This window comes from Pelobates fuscus, chromosome 4, assembly GCF_036172605.1.
Source record: "Pelobates fuscus isolate aPelFus1 chromosome 4, aPelFus1.pri, whole genome shotgun sequence".
Taxonomy (NCBI): Eukaryota; Metazoa; Chordata; class Amphibia; order Anura; family Pelobatidae; genus Pelobates; species Pelobates fuscus.
This window is the reverse complement of record NC_086320.1, coordinates 371,552,807-371,580,806: the sequence shown is the minus strand read 5'-3', so window position 1 is coordinate 371,580,806 and position 28,000 is coordinate 371,552,807. Positions and strand designations below refer to the sequence as shown.

Here is a 28,000-nt window from a genome sequence, read left to right as displayed (position 1 = left end):
TGAAACGGATCACAATGACCGACTTTGGGGATATTTTAAAAAATGTGGGTGAATTTGGCCTGTTTCAAAAATGTTTGGTCCTTATGATGAGTTTCATTAGCATTTCCAACCCCTTCCATATGTTTGGGCAAGTGTTCATGAGTATCTCGGTACCTCATCACTGTAATACCACCTGGATTCTTGCAATAAGTCCAAACTTGACAGAAGAGCAGCTGATCAACCTTACCATTCCAAAAAATGCCCAGGGAGCATATGAAAAATGCCTCATGTACACCCCGGTTGATTGGGATATCGAATCCATCGAGAAGTATGGGCTGAACAACACAGAGAGATGCCAGAATGGATGGGTGTATGATACGTCAACTCAAAAATCAACTCTCGTTACGGAGGTTTGTAAACATGACATTTGCCTATTAAATCAAAGGCCTCCGCGCCTACTTTGGTAGATGTCCAGCTACAGGCTATCAAACACTGACAGACAGCCTCCCGGAAGGCCCCTTACTGCCCTCTGCATTGTCCCAGTGCCCGCTGCACAGTGTGAACGCATCTATTGATGCCCTCACATTGTGTTGCCCCTGGGCATTTCCCTGGTGTCGGAAAGCAGGACTGTTGGGAGCTCTGGAACAGCAACAAGTCAATTCGTGCCTGTGGTTGGCAACTCAATGTTGCATGTACTTACATTTCAATTATTAGAACTGTGTGTTTGTCAGAATTGTTTTATTCATAGTTATAATATGTTCCTGTAAACTTGACACTAAACTGGTAGGTAGTTTAGTTTACGGCATTTTATATCTGTAGCAGCTAAGAGCAGCTGCCAATTTTACTTTAGAAGCCCTCATAACAGGACTGGCAGGACTATTTAGTGTATATTTAATGATAATTTAAAAGGATTTTAATTGAATGCGTGTTTGATATGTAGTTTAGTACAATGTTTGATTTTCACAGTTCAAAGTTTAATATAAATATCTTATCACTGGTTCAAGGTGATTTGGAATCTTTAAAAAAAGTAAACAATGTGTTAGAATTTCACTGATGTTCCAAAGCAATGCGCAGACTTTGATTCTCTGCTTTATGAGAATACCAGTTTATGTCAAAATGTGGCAAATGTCAGAGCTAAAATCAGCTTGTGATTCCTTCTCCAAACTCTTCAATCACTCGGTCTCTGTGACTCTGTCCTCTTGTGGTTTTCCTCATATCTCACCCAACGCTCATTCAGCGTCTCCTTTTCTAATGATACCTCCTCCTGTCTCAGTTGTAGTCCCCCAAGGCTCTGTCCTTGTTCCCCTTCTATTTTCTCTTTACACTGCCTCTCTTGGCAAACTTATTACCTCATTTGGATTCCAATACGACCTGTACGCTGATGACACCCAGATATATCTCTCCTCCCCAGACCTCTCCCTTGATGTCGTGCAACGTGTTACCTCTTGCCTTTCTTCTATCTCTGATTGGATGTCCTCCCGCTTTCTGAAACTCAATCTTTTTAAAACAGAATGTCTTGTCTTTCCTCCTCCTAATATTAATCCTCCTCTCTCGCTCTCCCTTCTGATATGTGGTACGCATATCAGCCCATCCTTATGTAACGGGGTTTTGGGGATGCCCCCTAGTGTCTTTGGGGTCCTTAAACCTAGTTAATTCACTATGCCTGACAGGCGGATCCTGAGCCTCCGCTATCTGGGAGCTGGGGTACATGTCTGCGGCAGCGCCTCCACCCAGTGGAACATCCGGGGTAGGGATGTGGGGTCCCACTGGGAACATACTTGGTGCAATAAGACTGACACAGCCTAACTGGAACTAACTTTATATGGTAAATAGCAATTGAACCGACACACATAGGAAAATACAATGGCGTAACAGATAACAATGCAAATGTGGATTTTCCCCACTCACCCACCAGCACACCTGTGTCCCACCCCCTGATCTTCGCCCTAGCGGCCGTTGGTGCACATAGGAGAGTTGGGGCCCTAATAAGTCCTGCTCCACAGAGTCACTGACACAGCCTCAGATGTGTAATGTCTGTACGGGATCTCAGAGTCTTTACTGTGAGTGAGAAGACAGGTGCCCTGTGGTGATACAGGGAGAGGTTTGGCTTACCCTCACAACACAATTAACCAGGTAGTCAGTAGCAGTCTCCTCTCACTGGATTCACCAAACGTCTGGGCTCAATGCTTGTCTTTGCCAGCAGGTCCCTCTCTCATCTGGTGTGATCTTGGGTGAAACAAGTTCTCTCTGCCAGGTTCCATCTCTTTTTACAGTCTCTCACATGTCCTCCATTTCAGCTCAGCATGTCATCCTTCTAGAATCCTTTTTGGCCCTCCTTCCCCAGAGCTGTGCAGGAAAACCTCCCAGGAACTGATGATGCCACACTCCTCCCACTGATTTCAGCAAGTCATGTGATCAATGCTCAATGTTTTATTAACAACATACTGGGGCCATGTGCCATCTACTGGGCATTTCAGATAATGCAGTCTGTGTAACTTCACAGGGTTACATGCTCCCCCTTGAAAATACTTGCCTTCCACTGGCAAGTCCTAGCCAGGGAGCTTAACAAAAATTCAACAGAGAAAGGTTTAGCATACCTACAGTACAGTTAGCACAGTAACATCCTAGCTAGCTAGTTATTTAGGGTAAAGAGTCACTAACATTTACCACTTCAGCTAGTGCATGTAGGAAAATGGCCATTTTAGATGCGGCTTGTGTCAGCGGGGCATAACTGGGCTCTCCTATATTGTCATAAACTAGGGTCCTAGGGGGTTGCCGCACTCTGGTGCTGTGTCTCAGTTCTCGCTGGGGGAGAGGATCTTGAGACATCAACTGTGGAACTTCGACTCCTGCCCTCGAAGTAGAGTCTCTAAGGGAAGTTCCAGGCACAAAACATGGACTTTCTGGATTCAACCTTGGAGAACTTAGTGACCCAGGAGAGGTTCCGGGACTTTGTGAAACCACAGGAGTTAAAGGAGGCAATTGCTCTGTTTCTTCAGCGGGTGATGACCACCACTGATCCTCTGCACTGGGAGTCCCCGGGGGCTTCTCTGCCCCATTTCTAGGACTCTCTGTTGGGTTTTCCTCCAGTTCTTCACTACTCTCTTCCTCTTCATCAGCATACACAAATGGAAGCAGATGGTTTCTATGCCAAGCCTTTATTCGGCCCTCCGGGCCCCTAATGTTGTACACTGGTAGTCCTTCCAGTTTGGACACAACCTCAAACAGGGTATCCTTCCATCTGTCAGCCAGTTTGTGTTTTCCAGGCACACCTAGATTCCGGAGAAGAACTTTATCCCCTGCTTGAATCTCCCGATATCTCACCTTAGCATCATATCTTCTTTTGTTCCGTTCTTCCATTTTTGCTGCTGCTTGGGTGGCCAACTCATAGGCCCGATGAAGGTTTTGTTTGAGGTTCCTCACATATTGAAAGTGTGAAGTTGAATCTGTTCCATCAGGAGACACTCCCAAACTGACATCTATCGGCAATCAAGCTTCTCTTCCGAACATTAGGAAATAGGGTGAGAACCCTGTAGATTCATGCCTTGTACAGTTGTATGCGTGGGCCATGGCTTCCACATGTTTACTCCAAGACCGCTTCTCGACTTGCTTGAGAGTCCCTAGCATATCTAGGAGGGTCCTATTGAACCGTTCTGGCTGTGCATCACCCTCCGGATGATAAGGTGTGGTTCTGGACTTCTGCACCTGCAACATGCCCAACAGCTCCTTGATCAACTTACTCTCAAAGTCTCTACCTTGATCAGAGTGTATCCGATTGGGTAATCCATAGTGAATAAAATACTTCTGCCAAAGGACTTTGGCTACAGTCACAGCCTTTTGATCTTTAGTGGGGAAGGCTTGAGCATATCTGGTGAAATGGTCCGTTACCACCAGCACATTTCCAATTCCCGCTGTATCGTTCTCAATGCAGAGATAGTCCATGCACACATGATCCATGGGTCCCGCACTTTTCAGATGACCCATAGGGGCAGCTCTCACAGGCAGGGTCTTCCTCTGGATACACCTCCTGCATGTCTTTACATGTTGCTCGACATGTTCCCTCATGCGAGGCCAATAGAACCGATCTTGTACTAGGCCATAGGTCTTGTCCACCCCGAGATGCCCATGTTGATCGTGGAGAGCTCTCAGGACCATGCCACGGTATCTGTGCGGTAGTACCAATTGTTTTCTATCGGGGTGATCATGATACTTCACGACCCTATAGAGTACTCCATCTTCGAGATGTAGTCGGCTCCATTCTCTTCGGTATAATTCTCTTTGACTCACAGGTAGAGAAGTCAGCAATTTAGGATTCTCAGTCTTTATTGCTCTGATAACTATCCCAATATACCAGTCCTGCGCTTGAGCCTTCCTCTTGTCTTCTGTGGTTATACTGGGCCACTGTTGAAGCATGACTGGAGCATGGAACACCTCAGGCACAGCTTCTGGAGAGTGGCTAATGGAGTCTATCCCCCTTAGCTCGGCAAATTCTTCTTGACTCTCGGCCACCACATACATCTGACAAAAGGCTCCTACCCCCGGCCCAGGGATCTCTTCCCACTCCTCTTCTTCTTGGTGAGGAGGGAGTCTAGGTCTGCGGGACAGGGCATCTGCGCTGATATTCTTGGGCCCAGGCTTGTACTTCAGGCGGAAACTGTAGCTTGACAAGGCAGCCAACCACCTATGTCCTGTGGCATCCAGCTTAGCTGTAGTCTGGATGTAGGTAAGTGGATTGTTGTCAGTCCTTACTTCGAATGTTGCTCCATACAAATAGTCATGCAGCTTATCCACGATGGCCCACTTGAGTGCCAGAAATTCCAATTTATGGACTGGATAGTTTTTCTCAGCACCTGTAAGACTTCTACTTATGTAAGCCACCGGCCTCAATCCTTCTGGATAACTTTGGTGCAGTACACCCCCTAGGCCTTCCATGCTGGCATCCACATGGAGGATATATGGTTTCTCAGGGTCTGCATAGGCTAAGACAGGAGCTTCTGTAAGTCTCTTCTTCAGTGTCAGAAAGGCATCTTCACATCCTGAAGTCCATTTCTCTCCAAAGGGGTCTTTAGGATATGGTGCCTTAACACCCTTTACGTCAGAGGTAATCTTCAGCAGGTCATGTAACTCTCGAGCAATCTTTGAGTAGTCTTTCACGAACCTTCGGTAGTAACCACAGAATCCGAGAAAGGACCGCAACTCACTGATGTTATTTGGTCTTGGCCAATTCAACACTGCTTCAATTTTAGCAGGATCTGTGGCTACTCCTTCAGCGGAGACTATGTGCCCCACATAAGTGACAGAGTTCTGGGCAAATCGGCATTTGTCCACTGATAGCTTCAGGCCTTCAGCTTGCAGTCGATCCAACACCTTTAGCAATCTTTGTTCATGCTCCTCTGGTGTCTTCCCGAAAACAATTAGGTCATCTAGATACACTAAACACTCTTTGGGATTCATATCCCCCACAGTTTTCTCCATCAGCCTCTGAAAAGTAGCAGGAGCTCCTGTGATTCCCTGTGGCATTCTGGTAAACTGGAAGAACCCCAAGGGGCAGATGAAAGCTGTCTTTTCCTGATCCTCCTTCTTCATAGGTACCTGATAATATCCAGACCTCAAGTCAAGCACACTGAACCACTGGCTGCCAGATAGGGCGTTCAGAAGATCCTCTATCCGGGGCAAAGTGTACTGATCTGGCACAGTTCTCTTGTTCAGAGTACGGTAGTCCACACATAGCCGAACTGAACCATTCTTTTTCCTCACTACCACAATAGGTGAGGCATAGGGGCTCCGGGACTCTGTGATGATGCCTGCTCCTTCCATCTGTTGGAGTATGTCCCGGACATCTTCCACATCTCGAGGGGGTATTCTTCTTGACCTTTCTCTGAAGGGAGTAGGATCAGCAAGTCTTATAGCATGGGTGGCACTCTTAGAACCCCCACGTCCATCTCTGCTCTGGAGAACACTCCCTCTCGGGTGGCCAGTTTTGAACGAAGGCTGTCTTTCCACTGCTGTGGTAGGGGAGAATCTTCTAGATCAAAATCTAAAGGTGCTTTCACATAATCCTTCTGTTCTGCACTCACAGACATGATGGACGAAACTTGATCTAAAAGGTGTATTGCACCAATCGTTTGATGACGATCAATCCGGATTTCCGTGGGGGTTAAATTCTGTACCATCACAGGAAAGCTCCGACACCACCTTTTTCGCCAATCTTTTATCTCAGGTATGAGAGTCCACCCCTTCTTCTGATCCTCTTCAGGCAGAGACTCAATAAGGTATTGTCCAGTTCCCCCCAACATTTCATGGTGCATTGAGGCTATGGCTCGTAAGGTTTTAGTCTCACCAGGCTTCACAAATGCAGGTTCTGTTCCTGAATAGTGGCACAACCCTGGTTTTGTTTCAAGGGCTAGTCGTCGACACTCTTTTCCTAGGACAGGGCTGACCTCCATCAGTCGGTCTAGGGAGACATCTCCCACTTCTGTCAGATAGGCCCTGAATACATCCTGTACCATCTTTGCATTAGTACTCAATATTATTGGGGCACACACTTTCTTGGCTGCAGGGCATATCAAAGCTTCCAGCTCCATAGGACATATCATCCCGGTATTTAACTGGGGAATAGTTATGGTCACTTTTATGCATCCCTCCACAGGTTGAGCTTGCGACCCAACGCCCCATAGCTGAAACTCTCCTGCAGGTTCCATAGGAATGTGTTTCAAATGACGTTCATAGAAGTCTCTGTAGATAATGGTGACTTGAGAACCTGTATCTAGCAATGCTGAAGCATGAATTCCTTCCACTTGTACGTGTATCAAAGATTTAGGCCCAATCTTGGCCCCTACAGATAGACTATGTGTAGGCCGGGTCTTCCTTCGCTTGTAAGACCTGGTCATTTGAGTCTCCTCGAGCTCGGTTGCCAGCACCTCCACATCCACCTCCATGGAATTCGCAGGGCACTCCCGCTGAAAATGCCCTGTCTTTCCACACTTAAAGCAGTCCCCTCGGCGGGGTGAATCCTCAGGAAACAGCTTTTTCCGAGTCTTCCTGTGTTGCCCCCCACTTCCAGGGGGTAAAACTGCTCTCTCTGGTGGTGATTTGCATAAGAGCTCCAATTCAGCCACCTTCTTCCTAAGAGCTGACAGTTCTGTATCCTCTTTCTCCTTCTGTAGGGGTGGACACGTCTGGTCTTCCATTCTCCTAGCTGTATTTATTAATGTGGAATAAGGCAGAACTTTATCATCCAATTTGGCTCTCAGCAGAATCATAACTGGATTATTGGTCAAACCACCTCTCTGAATTTGCTTAGATAGCCGAGCATCCAACTCAGGGGCAGTGACTGCTCCTTTATGGAATAACTTTCCAAGCGATAGTTGTAACCGGTTGATATAGTCAGTGGCTTTTTCATGCTCCTTCTGCTTAGTGGCTAGGAACTTAACCAACAGATCATCCAAATCTTCTGATTTCCCATAAGCATCCTGTAAAACTTGTAGATAGTCGTGCACAGTAGCTTGCCCATTTACTCCCTTGTACAGTCTTATCATGTCTGTAGCGGGAAAACGAAGACTCTCCACCAACCGCTGTTTCTTTATGGTATCCGTACAAGACCATTCCTCCAACAACTGCATAGCATTAACCTTCCAGACCTCAAAAGGTTCTTCTCCTGCAGGAACAGGCTGATTCCCAGAAAACACCTTTAGTTTGCGGTAACTATGGGTGTGGTTTGCCGTCACTATGGCTTCTGAGAGTTTCTGTAGTATGTCCGATACATCACTACCTCCTGTAGGCAGGGTGTGTACTTCAGGGTTGTCTGGTTTCAGTAATGCTGTAGGTGGATGAGATTCTACTTTAGGAGTAATCATCCCCTGCCCTCTAGGAGGATGGGCAGCTTGTTTAGGAATGGCTCCGGCCTTTCCGGAGATGGGGGTCAGGAGCTTAGAATAATTTTCTGTGACATAATCTTTCCGTTCTAATTTAAAGGGTTGTTGCAGTGAGGCCTTTTCTTTCTTATCAAGGAGAGCGTACACTAAGGAGCATCCTTCATCCGGGGCTCCATATAAATGAATGTTGGTAGGCATCTCGTGGTCTCCCAAGTCCGTATGACAATATATTAACATGTAAGTTTGGCCTTCAGAATCCTGCAGGATATCCCTGACGGTCGCCATTTCTATTCCCAGTCGAATTTCTATACACAAGATGATGTGATTCATCTCACAGCAGGATGGGACTTTGCATAACATCACAGCTTGCTGTAATGGTACATTTCTTTTCTGGGCCCACTCTTTTGCAAAGTAGGGAGTGGCCTGAGGACTTAGCCTATTCTCACTGGTTGTACCCCAATTAATCTCAGCAGCGCCTCCATATGTAACGGGGTTTTGGGGATGCCCCCTAGTGTCTTTGGGGTCCTTAAACCTAGTTAATTCACTATGCCTGACAGGCGGATCCTGAGCCTCCGCTATCTGGGAGCTGGGGTACATGTCTGCGGCAGCGCCTCCACCCAGTGGAACATCCGGGGTAGGGATGTGGGGTCCCACTGGGAACATACTTGGTGCAATAAGACTGACACAGCCTAACTGGAACTAACTTTATATGGTAAATAGCAATTGAACCGACACACATAGGAAAATACAATGGCGTAACAGATAACAATGCAAATGTGGATTTTCCCCACTCACCCACCAGCACACCTGTGTCCCACCCCCTGATCTTCGCCCTAGCGGCCGTTGGTGCACATAGGAGAGTTGGGGCCCTAATAAGTCCTGCTCCACAGAGTCACTGACACAGCCTCAGATGTGTAATGTCTGTACGGGACCTCAGAGTCTTTACTGTGAGTGAGAAGACAGGTGCCCTGTGGTGATACAGAGAGAGGTTTGGCTTACCCTCACAACACAATTAACCAGGTAGTCAGTAGCAGTCTCCTCTCACTGGATTCACCAAACGTCTGGGCTCAATGCTTGTCTTTGCCAGCAGGTCCCTCTCTCATCTGGTGTGATCTTGGGTGAAACAAGTTCTCTCTGCCAGGTTCCATCTCTTTTTACAGTCTCTCACATGTCCTCCATTTCAGCTCAGCATGTCATCCTTCTAGAATCCTTTTTGGCCCTCCTTCCCCAGAGCTGTGCAGGAAAACCTCCCAGGAACTGATGATGCCACACTCCTCCCACTGATTTCAGCAAGTCATGTGATCAATGCTCAATGTTTTATTAACAACATACTGGGGCCATGTGCCATCTACTGGGCATTTCAGATAATGCAGTCTGTGTAACTTCACAGGGTTACACTTACAAGCACGTTGTCTTGGTGTTACTTTTGATTCTGGCCTCACCTTTGAGCCTCACATCCAGTCTGTTGTCAAATCATGCCAATTCCACCTTAAAAACATCGCCCTCATCCGCCCCTTTCTTACACAAGATGCTACTAAAGAGCTTGTCGATGCTCTAGCAATCTCTCACAAGATTTTCACTTCTATCTTGTGAGTGTATTACAAATCAAAGGTGTTACGTCTAATATACTGGGGCACTATGTGTTTGTCTCTCTGTTTATCTCCTTTTAAGGGGTAAAAGTGAAGAAACAGAGGTCGCCTTCATCTTAAAGATACCTTTTTATGCCCACACTCAATTGCTTTCTTGTGAGTGCAATATTATAATCAGCGCTACCACTGTTTTTAATATAGATTTTGTATTAAAAAAGCAGCAGTCCTTAGAAAATTGTGCTACAACTGCCAGAATGCTCTCCCGGTGTGGCAGTATAGTGACATCTTCCATCTTGCTTGTTTGATTAGTATGACTTTGAAAAGGGATAAGTCAGAACACTGAATGCGCGCACATTGATTGCATGACACGGTTTGTAATTGGTATTTTTTCTCCTAATTAATATACAGGTCTTTCATTTCCTTTAGTTTGATCTGGTTTGCCAAAGGAAGGATGAACTAGACATTTCTCAATCTATATACATGGTTGGCCTCTTGCTGGGAGCAATCATATTTGGCCCCTTAGGAGACAGGTAAGGAAAATAGAGCGTCTGTATTGGTATCGTTAGTAAATGCGTACAGCCCTATGTTTCAGCTCAGAACACTCTAAACTAGAACTATTGTTATATGTTAAGATTAGAGGTTACGTTTAGTGAATTAATTTCCAAAGATATTCTGTTTTTTTTTTTATTTCTCTATATCTGGTGACAATCCTGTCAACCTGCCTGATTCCTCCCAGGGCTGAGGCACAAGGATCAGCACCTGGAAAACTAACATATATGCCAAGTGTCCCATTTTCAATAGGACAGTCCTGATATGGGACCATGTCCCTCTGTGAATTGTCTGTCAATATATAAATAAATAAATAAACATTGAATCTGTTTACATTTCTGTTATTTTGGCCTTAAGTACTGCACAATATGCAGTTTAATACATACAGCTCGAAAAAATGATAAATTCAGCTGGCGTGGGAAAATAGCAGAGTTTTTCCAGCTCCGAGGTGTTGATGTTAATATTGCCACAATTTTACCACAATGCACCGTTTGGAATATGCTACCAAAGAAGTTTATTGAAGTCATATGAGGCAATGCAAAAAGTGTGATTAGGAACTGAATTAATACGTTGCCTAGACCTTTGAATGTGACAACCAGAGCTATGCAGATGGTGGCCATCATCAGTCCTTGTCAGTATTTCTGTACCAGACATCTATATTTATTACTGGTATTTATAAAGCGTCAACATATTCCACAGCGCTGTACAGTTGGGAAAAAGACAATACAATATAAACCGACCAATACAAGATGTAGAGGGCCATGCTCATGAGCTTACAATCTAAAGGATAAAATGGGGACATGAGACAAGAGGTAGCAGAGGGATTTGGAAGTGATGGCAGAGAGAATTAATATAATTCCAGTAATTGATTACATGTGAAGGGAATGAGGAGGTGATTGACTGTGATTCCAAAATGATATATAAGGCTTGGATCTATGTATACGTAGCATGATTTAAAATGAAAGAGTTTATATTTTAAAGGATTGGGCGACGTCCTGTAATCTTAATCTCATTGCTGATGCAGTTCTCCGTCGGCCTTGGGACCGCATTTGTCCCACATTTTTACGTGTACACGGCTCTTCGATGTGTGGTGGGAATCGCCATGTCTGGACTTCTGATAAATAACCTTGTTTTAGGTAAGAAACGTTCCAAATGTACATTAACCAGACCATAGGCGTGCGCAGAGTATTGCATTAGGGTGTGCACCCTAAAGCACAAACACACGCTGCGTGTGTATATATATATATATACACATATACACACAGCTGTGTGTGTGTGTGTACTGTTAGTGTGCTGTATAAGGGTGCTGTGTGTGTGCTGTGTGTGTGAGGGTGCTGTTTGCGTGCTGTGTGCTGTGTGTGTGAGTGTGCTGTATGTGTGTGTTTGCTGTGTGTGTGGTTGCTGTATGTGCTGTATATTTGGGTGATTGTAGGGGTGGAGGTGGGGGCAGATTAGTTAATATCCCCCCTCCCTTCTTACCTTATGTAGGGAGGGATGATCCTTCCTTGCTGCATTGCTTCCTTGCTGCCTGGTGGTCCAGTGGAGAGTGAACTCTAGCCTGCGGGGCTAGAGTTCACTCTCGTGATATGCTCAGATCTCGCGAGAGGAACCCGGCGGAGCTGCTGGCTAGAGCTCCCTGGGTCCTCTCCTGCCTCCCTCCATGCTGCTGTGGGCCGGTGAGTTAGATCTTTAATCTCCCCACCCGCCCACGGAGGCTTAGAGCAGAGCCGGCGCCCTGAGATCTCTCCTGCCGGTCTCAATCCATTGGCGTGCCACGGATTAGGGTGTGCCCAGACACACCCGGCACACCCCATGCGCACGGCTATGAACCAGACCCAATTACCATTACATTGCTGTTGAAAGTTCATCAAAATCAGATATTGTAAAATGGCAGACTACATTTGTCAACTGGTTCTTATCCAAGTATATTTTAGTATCAATGGGACATAGAAACACGTTATATTGTTTGTGTCTCTTTCAGCTTACGTTAGCCATCAAATATGTTGACGAACAAGGAAAACATATACTATTCTACCAGAAAGTGAAGCCCATTGTGTCAAACAGTATTTCCTATATTTGCACAACCATAACTTTGTAATGACACTCATTTTAAAATGAAATAAAAAATTAGCACAAATAAAATAGCTAAATTTAAAACAAATAAAATGTAATAATTTTCTAATGCTAAAGATGTAATACAATGTTAACTGTAAAAACATTAAAAAAATATTCCTATTGGTTTTATACCTGTCCCATACTTCCAAGTGTGTTTTATTCAATATTTTTAATGAACACTCCCACTCCCATATCTGCTTCATTTCACCTTCCACCTTGCTAGGTTCCATGACGATGATGACTCCCGATGCTAACAGAGAGGTGGGGATGTGTCATAATGTATCCCCGCTTTTCTATGTTATGTCCCTCCTTGCTAACCATGAACTGCTGCTTCTGGGGCATCTCTGGGATATCAATGGAATCATGAACGAGCACATTCTGCACAGCTAGGCGTGAGGCCCTACCACACAACATAACTAAATGATGTGCAGCAAAGTTCTGTTGCCCACCACTCCTTCCCGAGAGTCATCTCCGGGGCACCAAACCCTTTCTCTAAGTAGCCTGATGGAGCACTATACTAATGATCTTTCTTTGAGAAGCAGCCCATAAAAAATGTATTCAGATGAAGTTGTTTTGAGGGTGGGAGAGTTCCTTTAATTGTTGTTACATGCACTCATAATATATATTATATACCATTAATTTGTCTATATAAACAGCATCTCCAGAGAAATTACCTCTACCAAATGCCACTGGTACGTAGCAATATTACCTCTACCGAATGCCACTGGTACGTAGCAATATTACCTCTACCGAATGCCACTGGTATGTAGCAATATTACCTCTACCGAATGCCACTGGTATGTAGCAATATTACCTCTACCGAATGCCACTGGTTCATAGCAATATTACCTCTACCAAATGCCACTGGTACGTAGCAATATTACCTCTACCGAATGCCACTGGTATGTAGCAATATTACCTCTACCGAATGCCACTGGTTCATAGCAATATTACCTCTACCAAATGCCACTGGTACGTAGCAATATTACCTCTACCGAATGCCACTGGTACATAACAATATTACCTCTGCCGAATGCCACTGGTACATAGCAATATTACCTCTACTGAACGCCACTGGTACATAGCAATATTACCTCTACTGAATGCCACTGGTACATAGCAATATTACCTCTACCGAATGTCACTGGTACATAGCAATATTACCTCTACCGAATGTCATTGGTACATAGCAATATTACCTCTACCGAATGCCACTGGTACGTAGCAATATTACCTCTACCGAATGTCATTGGCACATAGCAATATTACCTCTACCGAATGCCACTGGTACATAGCAATATTACCTCTACTGAATGCCACTGGTACATAGCAATATTACCTCTACTGAATGCCACTGGTACATAGCAATATTACCTCTACCAAATGCCACTGGTACGTAGCAATATTACCTCTACCGAATGCCACTGGTACATAACAATATTACCTCTGCCGAATGCCACTGGTACATAGCAATATTACCTCTACTGAACGCCACTGGTACATAGCAATATTACCTCTACTGAATGCCACTGGTACATAGCAATATTACCTCTACCGAATGTCACTGGTACATAGCAATATTACCTCTACCGAATGTCATTGGTACATAGCAATATTACCTCTACCGAATGCCACTGGTACGTAGCAATATTACCTCTACCGAATGTCATTGGCACATAGCAATATTACCTCTACCGAATGCCACTGGTACATAGCAATATTACCTCTACTGAATGCCACTGGTACATAGCAATATTACCTCTACTGAATGCCACTGGTACATAGCAATATTACCTCTGCCGAATGCCATTGGTACTTTGGCACTAAAGTGAGAACCGGTGAGAATAGGAGAATGAACTGGAGGGATATCAGATCTGTACATGGTTTGTGTTTCAAATTGCAAATTGTGAAGCCATTTGTCTGTATAACAATTCTTTGTAATGAATTTGTTTTGATTTTAGTTGCTGAATGGGTGGGATCGTCAAGACGAGCGGGTGCCACAATCATTACCCATGTCTGCTTTGCAGCGGGGCAAATGGTCTTGGCAGGGGTGGCTTACGGCATTCGCAACTGGCGATTGTTGCAGATAGTTGGGTCTGTTCCCGTCGCCCTGTTATTTTTCTACATTTGGTAAGTAAAACACTCAACAATTTTAAGTCTCCAACTGACATTTTCCAAAGAGTGACCAAGGTTTTCAATATTAAACCATTCCGTGTCCTAATGTGAATACATTGTTGCATTCCAGGTGGTGAGCAATGCATTAATGTATGCCAGCGAGATGGGCTGTTTACTGACTTGTACCAAGGATGTCTGGAATGTACCGCTATGTGCTATATTCTCTGTCTCAGCCAATCAGAACACAGCTAGAACTAGACTAATGGTCATTGACCTTAAAACCCACACATGAGAATAACTTAATAGAGGCATACCTGCTATACATTTTGCCACCAGATTTGTTTTACTAAATGTATGTTTTTTTTTTACATATTTGTTTAATCTTGAGCATTACTGTACATTTAAATAAATGACACTTCTGTTCATGCAGTAAATATGGTTTTTTTTGGGTTTTTTTTAATGGCAGGGTCCTCCCAGAATCCCCAAGGTGGCTTTTAACTAAAGGGAAGTATGGAAAAGCCAAAAAACTTCTTCAGAAAGCAGCGTCTTTGAATAAACAAACTTTCTCTGAAGAGCTGTTTGTACAGGTAGTTGATGAATACACTTTTATGGATTGCAAAGTGCAGAGTACACAACATTCCACATGTTGTTTACCAGTACATAGAAGAGATAAGCAGTTACAGATTATTGGGTATTTTTTTTTTTTTTTTTGCTGTGCATGAAAGTTATTATTAAGTTATTCTCATGTGTGGGTTTTAAGGTCAATGACCATTAGTCTAGTTCTAGCTGTGTTCTGATTGGCTGAGACAGAGCATATAGCACATAGCGGTACATTCCAGACATCCTTGGTACAAGTCAGTAAACAGGACTTGTACCAAGGATGTCTGGAATGTACCGCTATGTGCTATATGCTCTGTCTCAGCCAATCAGAACACAGCTAGAACTAGACTAATGGTCATTGACCTTAAAACCCACACATGAGAATAACTTAATAGAGGCATACCTGCTATACATTTTGCCACCAGATTTGTTTTACTAAATGTATGTTTTTTTTTTTTACATATTTGTTTAATCTTGAGCATTACTGTACATTTAAATAAATGACACTTCTGTTCATGCAGTAAATAGTTTTTTTTTTTGTTTTTTGTTTTTAATGGCAGGGTCCTCCCAGAATCCCCAAGGTGGCTTTTAACTAAAGGAAAGTATGGAAAAGCCAAAAAACTTCTTCAGAAAGCAGCGTCTTTGAATAAACAAACTTTCTCTGAAGAGCTGTTTGAACAGGTAGTTGATAAATACACTTTTATGGATTGCAAAGTGCAGAGTACACAACATTCCACATGTTGTTTACCAGTACATAGAAGAGATAAGCAGTTACAGATTATTGGGTATTTTTTTTTTTTTTCTGTGAATGAAATTAATACAGACAGACCAGTGGTACCCCAACGGCATTCCACAGGTTTAAGGTTTTGCAGTACAGTTGGAGTAATAGATTATATATACACAAGTTTATGGTATTATGAACACAAGTTAGCATTTATGATAATTCTAGTCTGGTCTAACTAGCAGGTATACAGGCTACGCGAATCGTGCGTGTTATGGCTAGAAGACAAGCTAGGGGAGATGCTAGGAGTTAAAGAATCTGATCTAAACAATCTGATCTACAGCCAGGCTATGCTACCACTTGGATTTAAACATGAGGGTTAGCTTAGGTGCTTCGTCCGACAGGCTTGTGAAAGTTCTACAACGAGGAACTTGTTCCGCTGAAATCAATGTAGCTCACAATGCCCAGTTTGATACATCACTGTGGTCTGGAGCAGTGTATGAATGGCGTTCTACTCCCTAGATTAGATTAAACCAGTGGTAGTCAACCTTTTTCTACCTACCGCCCACTAATGCATCTTTTTGGTTGAGACAAATTCCTTACCGCCCACCAGTTTTCGCGCGAGTGAGAAATATATACATACATACAGACAGACAGGCACACATACAGACACACACACACGACACATACATACAAACAGACAGGCACACATACATACATAGAGACACACACACACAGACATGAATACAGACACACATACAAAGACACATACAAAGACACACACATAGGACATACAAAGACACATACACACATACAGACAGACACAAGACACACAACACATACATTCAAAGACAAGACACACACACACACACAAGACACGTACAAAGACACACGACATACATACAAAGACATACACACACACAACACATACATACAAAGACACACAACATACATACAAAGACACATACACACACAACACATACATACAAAGACAAGACACACGTACATACACACATATATACAGACAGACACACACACACAAGACACATACAAAGACACACACATACATAAGACAAACATACATACAGACACACACAAGACATACATACAAAGACACATACACAAACAAACACACACATTATATCTAAGTCACCCTCCTAAGTCACTCCTTCAAGGTGCAGGAGTGTGACCTTCCCTGGGGTCCAGTGGTGGCTCAGGTGGATGGGAGTCAGAGTTCCCACTCTGACTCCCTCCTCCTCCTTCCTCCCGCGCGGGCTCTCTGTATGCTGGGAGGAGTGACCGGGGAATCACTTCCTCCCAGCAGAGATGATGTAATCACTATTAAAGCGCTCAGCGCTGAACGGGCCCCTTCACAATCCACATCCATCGGGTGGCCCTGACAGCTTGGGCCACCCGATGGACCCCTCCATGTGCGGCCCCGGCGGTTTGCCGCGCGGGCCGGGGCCGCAAGTGGTGATGGCGGAACCCGGTCGCAGGGGTACCGCCAGCTTGCACCCCCCGCCCGCTCACCCGATCTCTCAAAATTAGAAAATCCCTACCGCCCACCTGGAATCCTGAAACGCCCACTAGTGGGCAGTAGGGACCAGGTTGCCGACCCATGGATTAAACAGTCCCGGTCTCGCTGGGTATCAGGTATAAAACTATTGCTCATAGACCTGGTGCTGGGAGTTCGGGAGATCCGATAAGGCCGATGCCCTTCTTCGGTAAGTAGCAGGAGTCATCTGAGGATTTGTAGATTGCCGCAGCCGCAGACAGCGGTGAGGGTGTTCCTCCAGCCCCCGGCTTGTGCATAGGCCTGCATCTCGTTGCCACAAACTCTGTGTGTGGCTTCTGGTGCCCAAGTTTTCTCCCTGTGTGGGAGTGACGGAGGGTCTGGTGATTTTCGTCCGCTTGCAGCGTCTGAGCCTCCGTGGGTGTGGGTGATGCTTCACGGTGTTACCCCTGCCGGCCTTTAGCCCGGGTGGGCTCTGGAGTTTAGAGATAGGTGGGTGGTCTAGAGTTGTGCCCGAGGGTGTATTCCTCTACCTCCACCGCCGCTGGCCCCACTCACCCATTGTCTGTGGATTTTTTTCTGTGCGGTCTGTGCTGCCTACTGCCACTCCCATAGCGTGTCCCAGAAACGTTAAAAGATTTATTCCAGGCATTGCATGGTGTCATTGATGGGTTTGTGCCGTGGGAGCGGGGTCTGTAGGAGTGGTGCGCTGTCGGCCGCCATTTTAGGTGTGCCGCATGGAGGACCCCACCTTCTTGACGCTGCTGCATGGTTTGGTGCGGGCTGACTGCTCCAGGCGCACCGTGAGGATCGGGATAAACCCCGCTGGTCCAGAGGGGAGGGGTTAGGAGGTAAATGAGCTGGGGAGTCCATGCTCTGGGTCACCTATGAGGAAAGTGGCCGCCTCGACACTGCAGGATCGCAAGTAGGCCTCCCAATATATTTGCGGGTTCCCGTTCGGTTGCACGTTGGAGTTTGGTATCATTCGATTCTCCCGGGTGTCCCCGATTTGTCTGTCACCCTCCAGGTGTAGTGCGTGCCGGTTTTCTGGGGTTTTTGCCCCAGTGTGTGCAGGATTTGCCAGGAGCTTATTGTCAGCACATCTATTTAGCCTAGGTGTTAGGCTCCTCCCCCATTGGGTATTATTTATGGGAAAACGGTTTCAATATTTAGGGGTTCACATTCAATGAACAGTGAATTGTGCTGAATTTAAAACCAAATTGCATCAAATAAGCCAAACTAGATGGAAAAATTCTATGCGCCATTCATTTTCATTTTAGAAAACCTTTTCCATTTTATATTTTAAAAGAACACTATAGTGTCAGGAATACATTTAATAATGGTTGAACGCTGGTCAAGCATTTGCTTGGACCCCCTGGACCCTTCCTCCCCACTCCCTGGCATGCAATCTGTGTGTTACTAACAGACATACTGACACATATACTGACACACACAAACACTGACAGACATACTTACACACACACACACACAGACTGACCGACATACTGATACTCACTCTGACACACTGACACACATACTGACAGACCTACTAAAAATCAGATATAACAGATATACAGACACACAGCAACAGACATGCAAATATAAAGACACAACACTGACACATACACAGAGATCCATCCACTGGTACTTACAAACATTGACACACAGATACATACACAGACATCCGTTGGGTAAGCGTGATAGGGTTTGGGGAGTAGGTGTGAGGGTAGGTGAGCATTCCACAGTCAGGGAGTGAGAGTGTCAGGGTTGGGGGTTTGAATGTGAGTGTTGGGGGTTTCTAAGTGATTGTGAGAAGGTGGCGAGTGTAACAGGGTTAGGGGTGGTTAGTGTGATGTAGTTAGGGGGGCTAGTGAGACAGGGCTGGGGGGAGCTAGTGATAAAGGCCTTGGGGGGGGCTAGTGAGACAGGGCTGGAGGGGGCTAGAGAGACAGGGCTGGGGGAGCTAGTAAGACAGGGTTGGAGGGGCTAGTGAGACAGGGCTGGGGGCTAGTGATAAAGGCCTCACTAAACTTTCACATTTAGTGAGACAGGGCTGGAGGGGGCTAGAGAGACGGGGCTGGGGGAACTAGTAAGACAGGGTTGGAGAGGCTAGTAAGAGAGGGCTGGAGGGGCTAGTGAGACAGGGCTGGGGGAGTTAGTGAGACACAGCTGGGGGGGCTGGAGAGACAGGGCTGGGGGGCTGGAGAGACAGGGCTGGGGGGGCTGGAGAGACAGGGCTGGGGGGCTAGAGGGACAGGGCTGGGGGGCTAGAGGGACAGGGCTGGGAGGCTAGAGGGACAGGGCTGGTGGGCTAGAGGGACAGGGCGGGGGGGCTAGAGGGACAGGGCTGGGGGGGATAGAGGGACAGGGTTGGAGGGCTAGTGAAACAGTGCTAGTAAGACAGGGCTGGGTGGGGCTAGTGAGACAGGGCTGGGGGAGCTTGAGAGACAGGGTTAGGGGGTTGGAGAGATGGGGTTAGGAGGTTATAGAGACAGGGTTAGGGGGTTAGAGAGACGGGGTTAGAGAGACAGGATTAGGGGGTTAGAGGGTTAATGTGACTTTGCCAAAGCTGCTGACCTTCTGTGCAGGCAGGGGAGGCAATAATTAATTAATTTAATTAATTAATTAATTAATTAATTAATTTAATGGTGGTCCAGTGGCTCGCTGGTGATCCAGTGGGCTGCTGGTTAGCTCCCTAGTGGTCCAGTGTGCTGCTGGGGCTGCCGCGCGGTTCCGGCGATCTGTGACGATGTCACAGTGCAGGCTGACACTCACAGAGCGCCTGAAGCACATGAGAGTGCGGCAGCCCCAGCAGCACACTGGACCACCAGGGAATTCATTTGTAACGGCTGGCAGGGAGATCTTTTTATCTCTCTGCTAGCTCAAGGAAGGGGGCTTGGCTCCCACTCCAATGCTGCCCCCTCAGTGTGCAGGCTCGCAGCCCGCAAAAATGTATTTTAGGATCGGTGATGTGGATAGAGGGCAAACGGGGCAGCTGCCCCGTTTGCCCGGCGTTAAAGACGGCCCTGCAGGAATACAAACGTGTATTACAGACTTTATAGTTTTAAAACCACTTTTCAGGCTTCCGGACCCCCTTGCCTGACTCAACTCTACTGTCATCCACTTTATTTTATAAAACTTGAGTCTGCATCGTTCGAGAATCTGTTTATTACCCAACACATTCCTTAGTTTCCCCAGACTTAAATAGTACTTTATTTAACACCTTATAGTTTCTTTATGTTAAGCTAATGAACCATCTCTTAAAGCATTATGTGTTTATAACCTCATTACAAATAATATATATATATATATATTAGAGCTTTAAAGATGGGTTCTCTATTTATTTAGCACTGACAAAATAAAATGTAGATTGCATTTTTTCACCCATTACTAGACCTGTGTGTCACTTAGTTTAGTGAGCAAACATGCTCAATGGGTGACATGTCTGGTGAGTATGCTGGCCGTGCAAGAACTGGGATGTTTTCAGCTTCCAGGAATTGTGTACAGATCCTTGCAACATGGGGCCGTGGATTATCATGCAGCAACATGAGGTGATGGTCGGGGATGAATGGCACAACAATGGGCCTCAGGATCTCGTCACGGTATCTCTGTGCATTCAAAATGCCATCAATAAAGTGTTCGTTGTCCATAACAACGCCTGGGCATTGTGGCCAGTCTAAGGCACACCTGTGCAAAAATCATGCTGTCTAATCAGCATCTTGATATGCCACACCTGTGAGGTGGATGGATTATTTTGGCAAAGGAGAAGTGCTCACTAACACAGATTTAGACAGATTTGTGAACAATATTTGAGAGAAATAGGCCTTTTGTGTACATAGAAAAAGTCTTAGATCTTTGAGATCAGCTCATGAAAAATGGGGGCAAAAACAAAAGTGTTGCGTTTATAATTTTGTTTTTTAATTAGTGCTACACTTAAATCTGGACAGTAACAATTGATAACAGGGTTTTCCAATCCTTACCGTCACACAGATCACACAGGCCAGTAAAGATCTTTGCAAAACAAAATTAGCTTTTAGAAAAGTTATCAGTTTTAGATGAATTGTAAAATTGTTTAAAGGACCACTCTAGTGCCAGGAAAACATACTTGTTTTCCTGGCACTAGAGTGCCCTGAGGGTGCCCCCACCCTAAGGGACCCACTCCCGCCGGGCTCCGGGGGGAGGAAGGGGTTAAACTTACCTCTTTCTCCAGCGCCGGGCGTGGAGCTTTCCTCCTCCTCTCCTTCTTCCTTGCGACGTCATCGGCTGAATGCGCATGCGTGGCAGGAGCCGCGCTCGCATTCAGCCGGTCGCATAGGAAAGTATTATCAATGCTTTCCTATGGACGCTTGCGTGCTCTCACTGTGATTTTCACAGTGAGAAGCACGCAAGCGCCTCTAGCGGCTGTCAATGAGACAGCCACTAGAGGTTTAGGAGGCTGGATTAACCCTCAGTATAAACATAGCAGTTTCTTTGAAACTGCTATGTTTATAAAAAAAAAAAGGGTTAATCCTAGAGGGACCTGGCACCCAGACCACCTCATTATGTTGAAGTGGTCTGGGTGCCTAGAGTGGTCCTTTAAGCAAAGTAACTTTCACATTTTATAATACATTTTCTGTATCTTCCCTTACTATGATACTGAGTAGAATCTTCAGATTATTTTTAGTAAAATGCAACATTTCTTGTAGATTCTTTCAAACCATCAAACTACCCCTCCTTTAGCTAATGTTAATATCTTAAATCATGCTTGACCTGGAGACTCCGTGACTGACAGGTGATTGACAGGTCTCCTTTTTTTGTTCTCGTTTATAAATGTTAATTTTCTGTTCTTTACTTTTTCCTTTTTATTTTAGATACACGAAGAGAAACCGACCACATCAGGAAACATGCTGGACCTTTTCAGAAATCAAAAGCTCAGGAAAATAAGTCTCATTATGAGTTTTGTATGGTAAGATTGGTAACAATTAATAAAATTATAGAAAATAATAATAAATTAAAAATATGCCTTGTCTGACCCTTCACTTCCCCGCTGTGATCTCGTTAAAGAGGTGATAGTGTTCCACTTCTATAAGACCTACCTCTGGTCCGCCTGCGCTCCTCTTCTGTGCTGATTTGCCATGCTCGGGGACAACCTCAAACCTCTTCCATAACGTTGACCTACTGGCTTTGGTGCCAGTGTGCTACCGTCTGAACAGAGTGACGTCACATGACCCTAGCACCGGCTAGGGAGTTACCATAGCAATGGAATATTATAAAGGGGAAAATTTAGCAACAAATGAGAAAATTACAAAATGTTACAGGAACAGCAGGTTGATGAGGAACACTGCTTACAGTTTAGAAGTGGTGGGGATTAAAAAAAAACAACAACAAGGGCATCGATAGGCATAACAACCAAGTAACAAGGTGGGGAAGTAGCAGAAATGGAAGGTGAGAGTGGAGTGTGGCCCTTTAAAAGAGAGCAATAGTCAGGTTTTTGAAACAGAAGTTACTTTAGGAGGCCATATGCTTTTCTGATGTAGTGGGTTTTGAGGGACTGATTGGTTCCTCTTATTAATAGTAGTGTCGACAGATGTGTTGACATTTTTGGGTAGCTATAGTATGCTGCAACTACTTGAGTCAAAGATTTGTCCGTATTTTTTTCCATAGAGGTAGATTTCCCAAAGGACAGACTCTGTATTTCCCAGACAGCCGATAATAAAGCAATGGGCCAAAAACAATGACCCCTTTCTCCCAGATCCTTGCCCATTGTATTAATATAATTTGTATTTTGTGAAAACACTGCTTGGTTTCCAGATGACCCCTCCCCACCAGGACATTTCTGTTTGGTCTTGTTTGGTTGTGGGGACACCTCTATATTGGGGTACCGGGAATACCTTGTTTATTAACTGCAACATTCAAACCCTATTCTGTCATCTACTGACTCCCATAAAAGTCAATGCCTTGATTCGAGGATTTGTGTTTCTCATTTCATTTTTTTTTTTATTGACTTTTTTTGTATGTAAAGAGTACGTGATTTCCCATTTAATCCTCCTGAGAAAATATCAGCATTTTATAACTTCTCTTTGTAACTCTGGTCATAGGTTTGTGAACAGCCTGGTCTACTATGGTTTGAGTCTGAACGTTGGGAGCTTCGGTTTGGACATATACCTCACTCAGCTTATTTTTGGAGCTGTGGAAATTCCAGCTCGTCTTGGGTCCATATTTTTGGTTCAGATATTCGGCAGAAAGTTCAGCCAGGCTGGGTGTTTACTACTGGGTGGGGTAGTTTGTCTCATTGTTACTGGGATATCAAAAGGTAAGTCATGAACTCTGAAAACAATTTGTAACAAAGTGTCAAAGACAACCTGCATAAATAGATAGTTTCTTCAGATTTGTAGGTTATTGTCACTGATGAAGATGCATTAATAGATCCATCTTTTCTACGGTACAAAGTATGTAGCTGGTCAACACCCAAATGGCCCCTAAGCTACTTATTATATAAATAAAATAACATTATATTACGTAGTTACGTTGCTGAAGAGACATGTGTCCATCAAGTTAAGCCTTCTTCACATCCGTTTTTGCTGTTCGTACAAAAGAAGGCAAAAAAACCCAATTTGCAACAAACTAGGAAAATAAATCCTTCTTGACCCTAGAATGGCAGTGAGATATCCCCATGGATCAAGACTCTATTACCCCACATTTTAAAAATGATATCCCTGTATATTATGTTTTTGCAAGTATTCATCCAGTTGCTGTTTTAACATCTGTACAGATTTTGATAAAACCACCTCTTCAGGCAGAGAATTTGACATCCTTATTGTTTTATTGTAAAAATCCCTTTCCTTTGTCTTAGACTAAATCTTCTTTCTTCCAGTCTAAATGCATGACCTTGTGTCTTATGCATGGTACTGTTTATGAATAGATTTCAAGACATTGGTTTGTATTGGCCGTGAATATTTTTGTATAATGCCATCATATCCCCTCAGAGGCACAATTAATGATTTGGACAAGTTTCTTAGTTTTTTCAAATATATTGCAGACTCTTTGAAAGTGGCACTACATGTTCAAAAGAGCCTATCCATATTTTTGTATGACAGCTAAATTCTAGCATTAGGTCATGTCCAACAAAAAAAAAAAATGTTTTTTTTTGCAGCCGTAGCCAAAGAAATTAGTTTTTAATATTTTGTGTTATTTATATTTGTTTAGCCCTAGTGACGAATGTAAAGGTATTCTGAAAATTTGTCTAGGCGTTACATCTTCGAGGAACTGTGCACAATCTAAAGAATTTACAATCTGTTATGCGGAGAAGGGGTGCAACTTTAACAGTCTATATTATATTTATTCACATACTGATCTTCCTGTCTGTTTCAGACTTACCTATTGTAATCACATGCCTTGCAGTTATTGGAAAATTTGCAATTGCGTCTTCATTTTCCATTTGCTACATTTACGCAGCAGAACTGTTTCCTACAATAGTCAGGTAAACATGAAAAGAGGGACAGGGGAAACATGATCCTCAACATGTGTCTCTATCAAAGTTATCTTCAGACGAGTATTAACATGTTATATATATCAACATACAATTCTACTTTTTGTAGCGTTTGTTTGGATTTGAATGATGGGTCATGGAGTTCATTAAACATTTGAAGAATTGGTTGAAAAAGTGGTGCTATGTATGCATTCGCTAGAGACATAATCACATGTTGTGTAGTTGCCGTGATGAAGGCAGGAGAACTAGCTGCAGAAGAGTCCTCATGCTCTGTCTTGTAGCTCAGTTCCCGGCATAATGCTTACATTTTCTAGGAATCTCATTGCACCATGCACGGGTATTGATAATGGGAGGGATAGGGGAAAGTCAACCTCGAATGTGAGGCCCTATAGCCCCAAATCTTTTTTTGCAGTGAGTGCTTTTATGAACCAGTGGGGAGATCAAAGAACTCCCTCACCGGCCTGTTTCACCTACTGTAGGGAGTAAGGGGAAGGTCAGATATCCTCTGGTCTCAATTTTTGCCAGGCGCAGACCTGGTGATGGCTCCTGTGAACGCTGGGCAGTTCAGAGTGTTGCTGTGGGTTATGCCAATGCTCTGATACCATGAGAACTATTAAATGAGGTCTGTACCTGTCAACTGGCAGAGAGGCCAGAGTCTCTGCACACTGGAACTCCTCCCTGCCCCAGTCCTGCATAAATCACCATATCTTATGGTTAGAACACATTGATAGAATCAAAGATTCCTCAGACTCACGGTGTAACTACCCACAATTACTGAATGAAAGGTGACATAGTTGCAGATATATAGGTGTAGGTGTTGTAAAAAAACTACCCACCCAAATACGTATTAACCAGTGTGCAGAGCAATTGAAAATCTGAGCAAAATCAAAATACAAAATTTTAACAAATATACACACACGGTTCTCTACTTTAAATACTGCTTTAATATTTATTAAAAGACGCTGTGTACTGAAGTCAGTATTGATGGAATAGCGATATAAATCATCATATGCAATGAGTGTAATTTACAGACTGGACAGTAGGTGGAGCTGTCACAAATGCATGTGTTACAGACTGAAGTACACTTTTATTTTGTTCCCTTAATGAATAGTATTGTAATGACACTCTAATTCTAACGGATTTTGTTGTGTGTTATTCTCATTTAATCCCCACCGATTATTTTTGCCAATCAAGTTTGTCTTTTTATTCATTTAAATCCTGAAAATGTCTTTCACCAAAGCATAACTATAACAATTTAACCTTTTATATCCACACTCAAAACAGAAAATATTAAAGTTCACAAGGAGCAGTAACTCACCTGAAGTTTTAACATTATGCTTACATAATCCTATATTCAACAAATATATATTTGTGAAGTGTGAAAAATATTACTGGGCGCCTCCATGTCAATCATTGTTATAAGCCCCGCCCTTTGCACCTGGCAGTCAGCATAGAGAAAGCAAACAGATAAGGGCCGAAATGAAACAATGTTTCTATTTCCCCTTCTCATTAGCAATGTGTGCCCTGGCTGTGCCTTGACTGAATTGGATTGTGTTGGAATTTGCTAAGTATCATATATAACTTTTAGAGAAATAGGAGCAACTAACAAAATAAAGATTAACACAGTTTGTAGGTTATTTTCAAATGGTTTATTCAGTTCTGTAAATTGAAGGAAATGACAGTTATCATTTAAATAGTATCGCCGTGCTGAATTCCATGTACATATGATTTTCTTCCTCCGCAGACAAAGTGGAGTGGGGCTGTGCTCCATGGCAGCTCGAGTAGCAGGCATTACGTCCCCTCTTATTAGTCTCTTGGAAAAATATCACCCAGCTATACCAATGGCCATTTTTGGTAGTGGTCCAGTTATTGGGGGTCTCCTTTGCTTTTTATTACCAGAAACACGAAACAAAGAACTTGCAGACCACACAATGCAAGACGACATTATCCAGAGGTAAATCTAACAATATTTACGTTCCATTCTCCATACTACAAAAACCCAGTAAATGTATGTTAAATATTCCAGGTACCATTGAGATGTTTTGAAATTGTAAAATAAGTTCGGAATCTTTCATACCGAGCTAAAGTGGGAGCCCTCCAATGATAGTGTGTTCATCTGGGAAGCAATATATAGTCACCGTATGAACATTAAAAGGACACTATTGGCACCCTATGGGGATTTAACTGATGCTGGTGTCCTCATGCAGACCACGTAAGCTTATTGAAGTGGTATGGGTGCAGGGTCCCAGTCCACCTTAATCATACAATGTAAATCATTGCAGTTTTGAGATACTGCAATTATATTGCAGGACTAAGATGGCCTGGTTGTCAACATACAGATATTGGAGGCACTTCCTTGTTGATAGGCAACTTTTGGTCGCCTAACTAACAACGGACATCCTCACTGTCTACATGACACCCAGCATCAGTAAAATCCCCATAGGAAATCATTGGAGCAATGCTTTCCCATGGGGAGAGCCTAATGTGCTTGCAGCGCTCGCTGCATTAGCCCCCCTCCCCGTGGGATGACGATGGTGTAGGCGGCCAACCACAGCCAACGCTGACCCAACACAAAGGTAGATCTGCACTGGAATTGGCTAAGTGTTACAAGGGAGGGGGAGGGAGAGGCCAGAGGACTCAATAGTGTAAAGTATGCAACTTTGTATTCCTTACACTATAGAATACCTTTAATGACTTACCACTAGGCGAATCAGTAAAAATATGTATGAATTGTACCTGAAATCAAATAATCAGCCCTGTACGGAAACATAACAAAAACCCAAAATTGTGCAGTATTCAAAACCTCAATATACACTTTGAGTAACACTGTAATGGCTGTCAAAGTGTAAGCTCAGTGGCCGAAGTCAGTGGAAATCCTATTCTGACAATTCACCTTGCTTTCAGCAACATACAATCATTACACGTTACATGGTGTCACTTATATCTGGTTATTATTCTGTGAAATATGCAAGGCTACTGGAACCACACCTTTGGATAACTGACAGTTATTGTATCAGTCTGTTTTCTATTGTATTCTTGTCAAACTCTTAAAACGTATTTGTTGTTTTGTTTAGTAGAGCAAACGGCATCCCTAGTGACTACCTTATTAATGGAAAGGAATGTGTTGAAGAACTGGACAAAAAGTCCCAGAAAAGCACTCGCCTGTAAGAAACAACGTGGAGGTTACATTCATGGATGGGAATCTTGGTCCTTTCAGAGCTGCAGACGTCAGGTCTTCAGGACCATCTTTACCTCTTTGTTGGTAAATCTGTAATTGGTTTTTTTTTCATAGTAAAACTATTTTAGAAAAAAATCTGTCTATATTTTGCTTTTATTTACGTTTTGATGTATATCCTGTTTTAAAGGACCACTATAGGCACCCAGACCACTTCAGCTCAATGAAGGGGTCTGGGTGCCAGGTCCATCTAGGGTTAACCCTGCCTGCTGTAAACATAGCAGTTTCAGAGAAACTGCTAT

At 43.9% G+C, this 28,000-nt stretch overlaps 1 protein-coding gene across 1 annotated transcript; it reads left to right on the top strand.

Annotated features, from left to right (window-relative positions):
• On the top strand, positions 1-27,792 carry LOC134609185 (solute carrier family 22 member 13-like). Its single transcript, XM_063452719.1, has 10 exons — positions 1-389; positions 9,869-9,972; positions 10,973-11,127; positions 14,068-14,236; positions 15,382-15,502; positions 21,906-22,000; positions 23,133-23,347; positions 24,406-24,514; positions 26,268-26,477; positions 27,598-27,792. Exons 1-10 carry the CDS (start codon positions 15-17, stop codon positions 27,689-27,691), a joined length of 1,647 nt encoding a protein of 548 aa, XP_063308789.1. The 5' UTR covers positions 1-14; the 3' UTR covers positions 27,692-27,792.
• Positions 27,793-28,000: the final 208 nt, after the last annotated feature.